The sequence below is a fragment of the Amblyomma maculatum genome, chromosome 6 (genome assembly GCF_055883805.1).
Source record: "Amblyomma maculatum isolate TAMU_Amacu chromosome 6, ASM5588380v1, whole genome shotgun sequence".
Taxonomy (NCBI): domain Eukaryota; kingdom Metazoa; phylum Arthropoda; class Arachnida; order Ixodida; family Ixodidae; genus Amblyomma; species Amblyomma maculatum.
The window spans coordinates 34,466,293-34,479,406 of NC_139349.1; the positions used below are offsets into that span (position 1 = coordinate 34,466,293).

The 13,114-nt window shown below is 46.0% G+C and overlaps 1 protein-coding gene across 1 annotated transcript in view; it reads right to left on the minus strand.

Annotated features, from left to right (window-relative positions):
* LOC146185476 (uncharacterized) overlaps nucleotides 1–13,114 on the minus strand; it is a 63,905-nt gene that overhangs the window by 5,910 nt on the left and 44,881 nt on the right. Inside the window, exons 26-30 of the mRNA XM_084606433.1 lie at nucleotides 12,782–12,955; nucleotides 10,319–10,423; nucleotides 9,120–9,192; nucleotides 5,264–5,319; nucleotides 4,001–4,088 (exon numbers count right to left, since the gene is read on the minus strand). Coding sequence (XP_084462559.1) covers nucleotides 4,001–4,088; nucleotides 5,264–5,319; nucleotides 9,120–9,192; nucleotides 10,319–10,423; nucleotides 12,782–12,955 — 496 coding nt within the window. The remainder of the gene's footprint in view (nucleotides 1–4,000; nucleotides 4,089–5,263; nucleotides 5,320–9,119; nucleotides 9,193–10,318; nucleotides 10,424–12,781; nucleotides 12,956–13,114) is intronic.

Here is a 13,114-nt window from a genome sequence, read left to right on the forward strand (position 1 = left end):
GTGTTTTAATGCCTGAATTTAGACAGAATACTGCACGCGTAGCCGAAGAAAAAAAAAGTCAGCTGAGCGCTCTCATACAGATTGTGCTGAAGCGCTCCCTTCACATGCGCCGGACGGCGGCCCCTTCCGGCCTACGTCACGCAGACAGCCCTCCGGCTTTGAGCCAGTCTAGGTGATTTTGACGCTAGACGATCGGGCAGGACAGTGAAAAACCTTTGCGAGGGAACGGAAGCAGAAAAACAGGACAGAATGGGGTGATTCCGGTGGCTGTAACTGCATTATTAGTTACTCTTTTCAAAAACATTTTGCGGCCTTGTGTTCTGGGGGCTAAGTCTTACAGTTACCGGGAAAGAAAATATTTTCGACCGGAGGGTGGACAGTGGGCCTTTAAGGCCCCATTCCATGGGGCGTACGAGCGGCACGCCTACGTGCATGAACGTATGCTGGAGTCGGTCTGCGCATCTGTGAGGCGCCAGGCGCGAAGTTGGGCGCGCGCGGAGATGTCGGATATCTCCGTGAGGCTCGCTGCGCGCTCGCGCCAGCGGCGAAAGACGCTAGCCGGTTTTTGGATAGTGGGCACCAATTAGAAGATGCAGTCCTTGCGACTTCCGGAACAGCCTTTCGCGCCGTCTCTGCGATTTTTGTTTCCTTTGGTCTTTTTTTTTTTTTTTTGACATCGGTGCTGCGGTATGTAGATATGTGCGCACAGTCGATCGACACAGTAGCGTGCGTGCAAAAGACGCTCCATGGCAACTGCGTACTTTTTACAGCGTTTTCAGAAAGTGCATTGGGTACGTAGGCACCTCTTTCGTGCGCCTCTTGTGCACCTCATAGAATGGGGCCTTTACCGCGCACCGCGTGCTGTCGGCATTCGAGTGGTTTTCGCTGGCGCGCGCCATGTTCCGCCAGTTGCAGGTGAATAATAATAATAATAATAATAATAATAATAATTGGTTCACAGGAAAGAAAAGATGCAGCATCTGTCACGCTTGTTTTGGGGACACCTGAACCGTGCCTTAATGGTAGGGAGGAGGGTGGGGCGGAAATAGAAAAAGAGGTGCCGTATTAATGGAGGGATCCGGAGTAATTTTGACCCCCTGGGGATCTCCAATGTGCACTGACATCGCATACCATACGGACGGCTTCGTCTCCATTGAAACTCAGCCGCCAGCGTTTGGGATAGAACCCGGGTAATCCGGCATACTAGTCAAGCATCGTAACAACTAATCACCGCGGCGAGGCTTGCAAACAACTGGGGACCTTCTGTGACGCTATGATAAGCAGCAAGAAGTAGCAGTGGTGTTACGCGCTACTCCAAATGTCTCTATTATCACCTCGCGTACCACTTCGTAGGCGCACTTTTTAACAGTCATTTATGCGCTGAAACCTTTGCCAGTGTTTTTAGTCATTAATCTCTCAGTTATTATTGTTGTAGTGATTATTTATTGTATATATAAAAGAAAAGAAAAAATGTTTGGCAGCCCCGGTATCTGCTATCTGACATCTGAAGCACCTGAACTATGGCGGTGGAAATAAATAGCGAGAAAGTGGTAGAGGGAATCAAAGAGGTGAGCGATAGGAAGAAAGAAAAGGGAGGTAAAAATAAAAGAAAATGTTGCATGGACGGAGAGCTATTGTGCAGGCCCGCCCGATGTGCCGAGAGCTCGGCGACCTAAGTTATTTGCAAGTAGTATTTTTTATTACCATTTACCAGGCACATAAAGGGACACTAAGGACAAAATGAATTTGTGCTGTGTCGAAATATTACAGCGTTCTGAAGACGATTGCGCTACTTTCCCCGAGAGAAGTGCTAATAAGCTCAAAAATCCGGGAAAAAAAGTTAAATACCGGCGTCGTTATCTGCGTCCTATCGCGCAAGTAAACTACATAAATCCACAGACGTTCTCTTTTTGGCAATGTCTAGGATAAGCCGCTTTTCACTTTATACCGAAGAAGACAGAGTCTGTTTCGGTAATGGTGCCGCAAGTGTGAGCCGAGATGCTGGAAAATGTTTAAAATATTGTTCTCGCGCTCTGTTTGCTGCTGTTCAAATGCGAATGTAGAAAAAAAAAACACACAATGTAATGTACCTTTTATTATTCATATAAAAATAATACGGAATCGTCCTTATTTTAGATTTTAGCCGCGTCTTTTGCTTACCTGGCTTTTTGCTCACATTGCCTCAAAATTTTATTTCATATAACGATTCTGTAGCATAGTGTTTTATCATTAGAACGCGCTCCACCTGCGAATATGATGAAATCCAGTAGTGCGTGGCTAGTAGGTTCATGCTCGAAGCTATTTAAGCTTAAAAAAAATTATGGGGGACACCTAAGCTTCTTGTTTAAGAATATAAGGTGGTAGCGTAGGCTACCAGTCCCCATATTAAGTCCCGCTTTAACCCAGACGCATGAACGCGTCTGCGCGGCTTTCGGGTGACGTGAATGGAAGGGTTGTAGTAGCCTGAGCCTGATATCATCCTCTCATGTGAAGGAGCGGCTCGTGTAGGCAGCCCCTGCCAGATGTAACATCAGGTAACCCTGCCTCCAGTTGCTCGGCTACCACCTACCAGTGCCATGCTCGTGATTTTTAATTATTTTAGAGCGCAGCTCTTTGGCGCTCGTTCCTGGGTTTCGCGTCGGCGTCGGCGTCGGCCTCGTAACCAGCGCCTCCCCACTTTCATCCCCCCAGTTCGAGCCGGCGCTTGGCAACCGAAGCCTCGCAGGAAGCGCGCAGCAGCCGGAGAACACAAGGAAAGGAAGGGGGTTTGGGGGGGGGGGGAGGGGTCGCCGGAGGAAGCGCTAGCAGCGACTGTCTGTTGCCGCTGCCGCCGCTAGCGAGACAAGACAACGTGACCGCGTAGATAATAATAATAATTGGTTCACAGGAAGGGAAAGGCGCAGTATCTGTCACACGAGTTTGTGGACACCTGAACCGCGCCGTAAGGGAAGGGAGGAAGGTGGGAGTTGTATAGAGAGAAAGAGGAGCCGTAGTGGAGGGCTACGGAGTAATTTCGACCACTTGGGGATCTTTAACGTGCGCTGACATCGCACAGCACACGGACGCCTCTTCGTTTCGCCTCCATCGAAACGCAGCCGCCGAGGTCGGGTTCGAGCCCGGGTATTCCGGACAGTAGTCGGGCGTCTTACCACTGTACCACACCGGCGGGGTATGACCGCGTAGAAAAACTGATTTATTTTTTATAGGAAGCGAAAGGTGCAGTAACTGTCTCACTTGTTTTCTGTGGACACCGCAACCAAGCCGTAAGGGAAGGGAGGAAGGCGAGAGTGAAAGTGGAAAGAGAGAAAGAGGAGTCGTAGTGGAGGGCTACGGAGTAATTTCGACCACCTGGGGATCTTTAACGTGCGCTGACATCGCACAGCACACGGACGCCTCTTCGTATCCCGTTCCTCTCGCTCGTAACGCGTCCCACGGCTGTGACAACCTCGCGAGGCACTTGTATAGATCTCGTCTTTGAGAATCAAGCATTGGTGTACCAAGTCGAACATATATCAGTCTATTTCTCCGACCACAAAGCTTCCTTCATCACTGTCAAGAACTGTTAGTGGAGTCTTTGTTAAAGGAATACGTGCGAAAAATTAAAAAAAAAAAATCTGTGATAGCGCATACATTTTTTGCTCGATTTCTTTGCCTCAATCTATCGAAAAGGTGAAAGAGCTTATTTGCTGCGCTCAAATTTCGCATTAGGAAGTAGCGTAATCGTCGGTAAGTTTTTTTTTTGTTCACAACACCAAAGCAATCGGACGGCCGCCGATGCCGGATTTTCGGTGAACGGGGCCTTTAACGCTGTGGCGTTAAAAGACGACACAACATAAAAGAAGGACTGGATGGAAAGAATAAAAATGACGCCTTTTTTGGCGTTTAAATAACTACGAGCTAATATTCTGGTTGGCTTTCTCTTTTATTGCCAAGAAGAAAAGAAACTCACAGCGCGCTGGAACTAAAAACGCGTTAGATTTGAAAGAGGCGTCAAACTTACTTTCGATAGATGACGGCCGCCGTTCCAAGACAGAGCATTATGAGGACGCCGAAGACGATACCTACTACTGTAAGCTTTCTTTGTGTGTCTGCAATGACGGGATGAAGAAAAGACTTTCGTCAGGCGCTTGCAAGGACATAAAGGAAGACAGCAAAAAGAAGACACCAATGAAGTAAAGCAGGAACAGGGCATGAAATCATAATTTTTCTTTCTTTACTAAAACGGCAATCTTAGCTGTATTTACAATATTCATGGTGTATCTGTGCTGAAAAAAAAAATGACTTGAGATAGAGTGGTTATTGAAGTAGTGAAATGGAGAGCATTATAGTAGAATACAATGGTAGATAATTTGCACTGTATGAGTTTTGAAATTATTCACTTCGGGAGACAGCACGCTGTTGTTACATTAGGCCACAACAAGTAAGCCTTTCGAATGGGAAGCAATGATTTCAATAAAACACAATTTTATTGTTTTAAATTGCTACACGTTTCTCCTCGTGCGAAGATAGCACACAAAGCTATGAAAATTCGCCTCTCCCCTATCCGCCAGCGGAACTTGAAGCCTTCGCTGCCGTGGCCCACCTCGAATACACTGCCCCACTGTCTGATGCGTCGCTGCTGGCGCCGTCACAACAGCACCGACTTCGAATACTATCCCTTTCCATTGTCTTTTGTTGGTTTAGAATGATGCGCGAGGGCAATGTGCAGAGAGACCCGAGAAACGACAGGGGGCGGCGAGGCCAGGACACGGAACGGGAGCACCGTACGGCAGCACCATAGTTCGTTAGCTAAGGTGACGTCAAGCCTGTTGTGCCTGCCATCTGTACTACCAAGTAGGGGCCATTGGATAGCGAGTTTTCTGATAGACAGGATTTTTCTTTTGCACGTTGTTTCATGGTGTTTCTTTTAATTGTTCTTGGGGGTCATATGTGCGGTCAGTCTATTAGCGGAGCGATCTAAGCCTTCTGTAGGTGGATGACTAGTGTGGTAAGAAACCCAGGCTGAAGCTAGCAATTCGAATCTGAGGTCTGGTTAACCTCTGCGTTCCCTGCTTGTTGTTTTGCCTTCACAGTTTCACTTGGACTGGCTTTGAAGTGGTAGTTCTCGGTAGGGCACCGGGCGCTTGTATTAAGTTAATGGAAATCAGGGTGTGACATTGTTAGGCACTGAATGTGGTTTCATCGCAGTGAAAATTTGCCAAAATCAAGAGGCAGATCTTTAAAGAGGAGAGGCTGGTCTAGTAGATGTGGTTACTGCACTTACCTGAGTACTCTTGAAACGGTATTTCGCATGTTGGTCCAGTGAAGAAAGGCGGACAACTGTAACGTACAGAAAGAATCAAGCACCTTCCTCAATAGGACAGTGATAACGCGTTTTGCTACGCATGTTTGTTGTTCTACTAACTTACTCCTGTTGTTTTATATTGCTACCTTATACAGCAACAAATTCATATTTTTTTCACTTCTTCTTTCGCTTATCAATATGTCTTATTTGGAGTTTCTAAAGTGTCCTGCTTTCTTGCGTAATATAACAGCGGAGCATATATATGTGAACAGTCTTTTAAACTACAAATGGACGATAACTTATGAGGTTGTTAACAATAAATTTGCTCCTTAACCGTGCTGGAAGGTGCAACGAGGAGTTCCCTAATCGGGTACTCACAAAAAAGTATTAAAATAAAGTTGAAAACTGGCTCGCCAAAACTTTTAGAAGTATTTTGCTGCAGTTTTTGTCAGTGCTAGAACTAACGCCGCATGGGTATTGCAGTTATAAAAGAAAGCCAGGACTTTATATCAATTACCACGCGATCAATAGGGTGAAGTAAAATAGTTTGGTGAAACGCAGCTTCCGTATCAGAATAGCCTATTCCTGTTGTGTATATTATGCAGGAATTTAACTCTTTTGCGGGATATTCCACTAGATATTTAAGAGGTGAAGACATTATTCGATAATAACTCGCCGGCTTGAGATAAAACAAAATGTAAGTACATTAACGTAAATCATGCTTCGATACGAAAGGAATAACTTTAAAATCAGAGGACACACAGCGCGCGACTTTCAGGGGCCCTTTAAGGGTATATGATGCTACGGTGTTAATTGTTCCCTCCGCCTTCTCCTCATACAGATCCCTCATTTGTGTACATGATCTTCGCTACTTGCATCTCCCTACTGCCTCGAAACAGTAGAGCAGTGTTTAAGACGCCCAATTGCTGTGCTGGAGTACTCTGGTTCGAACCCGACCGCCGGCGGCTGCGTTTCGATGGTGGTGGTGGTGGTGAAAAACGTTTATTCATTTAAAAGGGGTGGATGTACGCATGGGCCGGATCTTTGACTATCAGCCCTTACAGATACTGGGTGGGGTCCCTAGTACGGGACCCCAGTGGCGTCGGCCGCTGCCCGGGCGCGTTCGACCAAGGCCCTTTGGGTCTGCAGGTCATAGCAGCCGAGCAGGGTTGCCTCCCAGTCCTCCCGAGTGGGGTTGGGGTGAGCAGGAATAGCTGGGTTGGATGGGCAGGCCCACACCATGTGGTAGATGTCCGAAGACTTCTCCGCACAGTGCGGACAACTGCCCGTGAAGGAGGGATTAAAATGTTTTAGTGCTGCCGGGCACAGCAGAGTATTGGTATACAGACGGAGTAGAAGCCGCTCCTCCGTCTTAGATAGACCTTTACTCGGGCGAGGGTAAAGGCTATGACAAGATTGATAGTAAAAACACGCTCCTCCGTCTTAGATAGACCTTTACTCGGGCGAGGGTAAAGGCTATGACAAGATTGATAGTAAAGAACAATGTCTTTAAAAGAATACGCGGGTTCGAATTCGAGATCCTGATCTAGGTTTTCTACTTTCCCTCTCACCTTCCTCCCTTCCCTTACGGCGCGGTTGCGGTGTCCACAGAAAACAAGTGAGACAGTTACCACGCCATTCCCTTCCTATAAATAAATCAGCCCGACCTCGGCGGCTGCGTTTCGATGGAGGAGAAACGAAGAGGCGTCCGTGTGCTGTGCGATGTCAGTGCACGTTAAAGAACCCCAGGTGGTTGAAATTACCGGAGTCCTCCACTACGGCGTCTCTCATAGCCTGAGTTGCTTTGGGACGTTAAACCCCACAAACCAACCAACCAATTATTATTATTATTATTCGTGGATGGCAAACACTGAGGCCCGCTTGAGCAAACTGCTCAAATGGTATCAGCGGTGAAATATTCTAGAGCACTATAGCAATACTACGCCAGGTTTCGAGCCTTCAGCGTAGCGTGGTCTGGTAGTTACACTTTACACAACGTGACTACTGAAGTCATACCAGCGCTCGAGCTGGGCTACAAAGTCGGCTCTTCAGCGTAGCGTTCGTTCAAGTTTGGGATTGCAGATGACAGGAATGCTAGACAAGATCGGACTTCTGGAGGAAAGGCGCAGTATCTCACACTTTCTCCGAGAAGTGTGCGTTTAGATAGTGCGCGTGGTGTTCCTTGGTGCGCGTTGAAGATTGGGATTGCAGATAACAGGAACGCTCTTGAAGCGCTATGAGAAAGGTGGACCAAAATACGGCGGAGTTAATTAAATTAAATTAAATTAAATTTGTTCACAGGAAGGGAAAGGCGCAGTAACTGTCACACTTGCTCTGTGGACACCCAAACCGCGCCGTAAGGGAAGGGAGGAAGGTGGGAATGAAAGTGGAAAGAGAGGAAGAGGAGCCGTAGTGGAGGGCTACGGAGTAATTTCGACCACCTGGGGATCTTCAACGTGCGCTGACATCACACAGCACACGACGCCTCTTCGTTTCACCTCCATCGAAACGCAGCCGCCGCGGTCGGGTTCGAACCCGGGAACTCCGGCACAGTAGTCGGGCGTCTTACGGCGGTGGAGTTGTTGTTGTGGCTGTAGGAAGAAGGAAAAGAAAATGCACGGGCCTGCTACTGGCTCTGTAGCTGAGCCACCTTCGCTGCCTCGTGCAGACAGAAGACAAAATAGAGACGGAAGAAAAGGAAGAGGGAGAGAAAGACGCGCGCCGCAACAACAGCCATCGTCCACCACCGAAACGGTGGCGGGTGCAATGGCGGCCTACAACAGATAAAAATTTTGTGGCAGGCTGGCCCCCGCCGCAGTGGCGGTGACCCACCTGTCCCAGCCCGAACTGGGGAGTACCCTTCACACTTGTTGCTGTGGGCACCTGTGCGCGTGCATCGAGGCACCCTAACAGGTGGTGTCGTCTTCCATTAGAAGTGATGGGGCTGGGGCAGATAGGTCACCGCCGCTTGCTGCGGGGGCTGACCTTCCACCAAATTTTTATGTGTTGTAGGCCGTCATTGCACCCGCCACCGCTTCGGTGGTGGACGACGGCTGTTGTTGCGGCGCGCGTCTTTCTTTCCCTCTTTATTTTCTTCTCTATTTTCTCTTCTATTTGCACGAGGCAGCGGAGGTGGCTCAGCTACAAAGCCAGCAGCAGACCCATAAACTTTCTTTGCCTTCTTCCTACAGCCACAACAACAGTGTACCCGGGGCTGCGTCTCTTTTATCAGAGGTTATAGCCTGGAAGCAGCCGAGAGAGAGTTACTGAGGGAGCGCCGGCCGAAAGTGTACAGCTGATATCTTCAAGGGGCAGAAAGGTCATAAGAAGCGGGGTATGGTGGCGATCACGCTCGTTGACGGGAAAACCAAAACATTTTGCGATCGGTTGCGCTCACCGGGGACGATAATGAGCTCTAAAGAGAATAGCCGCGTTTCTGGCAGGCAGGGGCTGTTGATGTTCAGAGTGCATGAAGAGAAAAATGGCGCTGAAGTATACTTTTCAGTACAAGCATGATTCCGTAGCCTGGCGGCCCGATAAACGGACAAAGATGAAGGCGGGTTCTGTTAAAAATCGAGATTAAACTTAGACATCAATAATAACCTACACAGCCCAACAAGGATTGGTTAAGCATTCAACATTCCACTTCCCCCCACTCCAAGTGGCCACAACTATTGTATGATTCAACATGTAATGCTGCGACTTTCTTTTCTACTATGACTACCTTGTTTTACTTGACTTTTTTTTTTAACTTGAGACGTGCAGTATTATGAACCGAATGTTTTGATATTAAGCCTATATACACTAAATGTTCACTATAAAAAAAAAAATTTACCTGCAGTAAAAAGATGACTTCACTCCTGTTTCGCAGGTGCCGCCATTCTTGCACGGCTTCCTGGAGCATTGCGCTGAAGACAAGGATATACTGACATAAGTTTAGCGATACGGCTTCCGTTAGGTGCTAGAAGCTGTATACGCTTAATTTGTTATCACGATCCGAAGCGAAACAATCTTCTTGCACTAATGGCTAATCAGAATCAGGCGATGATGGCATAACCAACTTAAATTTCAAGGAGGCCTACGTGACACAGCGTGATGAGCAGTCATTCAAAGCGGCTTTGAGGGAGGATTTCATTGGTTTTTCTTTCGCTGCTGTATTAAATATCATGAAACTAAATACAATACACGATGGGTACAATTTATAGGGCTTGATTATCTGTTATTTCAAACGCACGTGTCTGCTCCCTTTTTTGAGCTATATTTAAGAAAATGTAGTAAAAATGTTGCGCGAGCATTGAAATATTTATGTTGTGATGACAAAAAGAATTAGTCCTTATGAACTGCATTTTTGTCTAATTACGGTGTGTCTCACGTAAACATAAGGAAAATAAAACCGCAGCAGGCACAGGACGGAGGGTGCAGCAGGGTCCTGTGCCTGCTGCGGTTTTATTTTCCTTATGTCTCACCAACTGGCCAACAGTTCTACCCTGCTAAGTCTCACGTAAACGCAATTTCTGTGGCATTAAAAATGTTCATGCGTAAGGATATATTTTAAATAAATTTAAAATAATGTTAATAAAGGGGGATAAAAAGTTTTACACAAGCTTTATCATGTGGTGTGCTCATTAGCACCATAATGAAGACACGAAGTACCCATTAAGCGTGGTTTGAGGTCATGCGTTCGTGACTACGGTTTTGGCCTTCTGATTACAGAAAACTATAAGCGTGAGCTGTTTCACAACTGTCTTATAGAGATTATTTAGTAGCAATATTTGCGATATGTTCAGATCGGTGGTTTTGCGCCTTTTCCGCTTTGACGCATCTCTATTAAAGATGAAAAAAAAAAATACATACACGTACTACGAGTATCTTAAATTGTAGAATTCTTTTATTTTCTAAGAGCTGGGTTTGATAAATAGCTCCTGCTGTCCGTTGTCGCAACTTTGACCGAGAGTTCGTTTCTCTGCTCACGTTTCCAAAACCACTTCCAAATTTACTCCGTCACGTGGTTGCAAAAAGGACAGAGTTACTTACGAACACAATTTCCCTCGGCGTCAGCGAAGTAGTTGTGGTGGCACACGCACTTGCCATCAGAACACAGACGCTCGGGTCCCGTGCAATACACTTCACACCGTTCCTCTGAAGAGAATGAAAGCATGCACTATAAGCAAACTTTGTTGTCGTGGCCAATTTGCGGCAGATAGTATCTTACTGTGGTCACCGAACGTTATGCTAACTGCTCCTGGCGGCGCTTGTATTCTTGTAGTACGCATAAAGAGAAAAGGGGCAACTTTTATTAACCATCACAGATATCCTGCGGCATAGTCACCAAAGCCAACTGGCCTATTAAATGGTCCAAATTTAGCGTACGCTAGCGATTGACAGCATATGAAAATATAATAAAGTATCTGGCGCTGCAGAGTAAATCAAAATGCACTAATGTAAACAATGTGCTGTGCTCAAAATAATGTGTTTCTACTCTGCAAAGTGATCTCAATTACCTTATTTCATGTGCATTTTGTGTTTAAAGCCATACCCGAATAAATATTGACAATTGAGCAAGAACTGAGCAACAGCAGTGTGCTTATAAAAAAAAAAATTAACGAAGGCTAAAATAATGTTGCAGTATGACTAATCATTTCCGGTGTTTTGGGAAATTCGCGACATCGATTGTATCTCTAGGAAATCTGACACACACCACGCATGGCCACAGAGTACAGCTGATGCTGTGAGTCTTCACGTGTCGTTCTGTGGTCGAAAGATCAGCACCCTACGTAAATGGGCAGCTTCCACTCGCTTTGGCCATACATGCTGTATGCGCAGATTAGAGGCGGGTGTATCACGGAACTCGAATCGACGAACGAATTTAGATTCCAAAATAAAGACTTTTGAAGGAAATAACACTGTTTGGTACTCCCGCGCTGCTCGTCATTGTCTGTTTTATATACTGAAAAGCTACAGCGCAAAAAGACACACGACGAAAGGAAGAAGACGTACGGACCTGCGCTTTTATTAAGCGTGAGCGCACATCTCACTGTCTTCTTTCTTTCCGTCTTGTGTCTTTTTGCGCTGTGCCTTTCCAGTATGAACCAATACCGACTTATCCAATTGTCTATCCTTATTACATACTGACCTTGCTCTTAGAATCAGCGTGTAGAGCCAACTATCTCGCGGTAAACGGTAGGTAAAATTGACTTTAAATCAATAGCTTTAGAGTTGCCTTTCAGGGGAAATTCCGACGTTGTCTCGCCGGCACTCGGCGTCCTTTTGCGAAACCCCTCATTGTTTGATAGAGCCATGACCTCAGAACCACATGACCTAACGCGGGAATTTCAAACATCGCACAAAATTCAACTGAAACGTTAAGTCACGCGTGCAACAAATGAAATGCGTAACAATAAATGAAAGGCGAATTAAATATCGCCGCATTTGTCCAAATGATGAATCGCTGTATTTTGCCTGAAGAAAAATGATAAGAATTTTAGGCTAGAAGTCTAACCTGACCATACGAATTTCTTGGGTCAATCTGGACACGCTACCGGCTAGGCCACGCAAGCATCGCTTGTAGGGCTGCGAATAAATGGGCCAGTGTCGATATGTACACCACGCGGTCTTTCATGTAAAGTGGTGTCATACGACTGTATGGTGAGGGGTATGTATTTATTTACAGGCGACTACATGAAGCTGTTGAGCCCCCTTATGAGGAGATTTTTTGTCTCTCATTTTTGTACGTATACTCTCAAAGGTGCTATTAAGGTAATTGGCGCACTGAGTTCTGAAAGCACAGCACTACATTGGTTGCCCATCGGCAATGATTACATCCTGGACACTATCATATCATATCCTAGATCACATTACATCATACCATTTTTACTCCAACATCAACATTACAGATGCTGAGGAGTGTGAGAAAAAAGCTTCTAACTGGGCTTGATGGGGTTCACGGCTCCTAAACATGGCATTGGCAACAAACTAGGATACAAACACAATTCATTAGATATAGAAGGGCCTAGTACAAAATCAAGACATAGTATAGGAAATTTACGGGATAAACAAAGTGTTCAAAAAAATATGCAGTGTATACGGTGCAATGCAGAAAATGGCATATTGTGGGTACGAAATATTTGCAAAGACAGTATTGCGGCTATAAAACAATTCGATTGTTTTCAAGCGATGGGAGCATATTACGTGGCATCTGGTAACCATAGTTCGTGCTCGAGGCATTTCCCACAGTTCAGTACTGCGGATATTCTGTGCTTCTCGTTAAGGAGTGAGATTTGCTATTCCACCTAAAATATTTTTATTGTGTTTAAATCCGTTAGCATTAAACTTAAGGAGCATTGTTTTATAAATGTCATGAAGATTGCCAATGCTCAGTTGCTCGAAGCGAGGTGCAGTGTGGATGCCGTAAGCAGCGGTTGTAACTATACCTATGCGTCCAAACGATACACTTGCGTAGATTGCCAGAAATGAGTTAAAAACGCTTGCACTTCTTACCTGTGCATATGTCGATATCTAGCATGCCTTGGGTGAACGAGGCCACCGTCCTGTACGCATCTGAGCACTGGAGGGCATAGCGTCCATTGTTTACCTTTTTACACTTGTAGAGGCCACCCAAGAAATGCAGGTTTTGGTTAAGGTATGTCTCGCAGAGGTCCTCTTCCACCACCTCTATACAAAGCCGGAAGAAATTTGGGGAATTAAGGGTAAGCCGAAGGAATGTTGCGGCATTTGTTGAGTCCGGCCAATGAATAAATGTGGCTGACATGTAGATTACGCCTGAACGTTTCCATGCTGCCGGGTGTGAATAACCTCCAGATTTATCCGTAG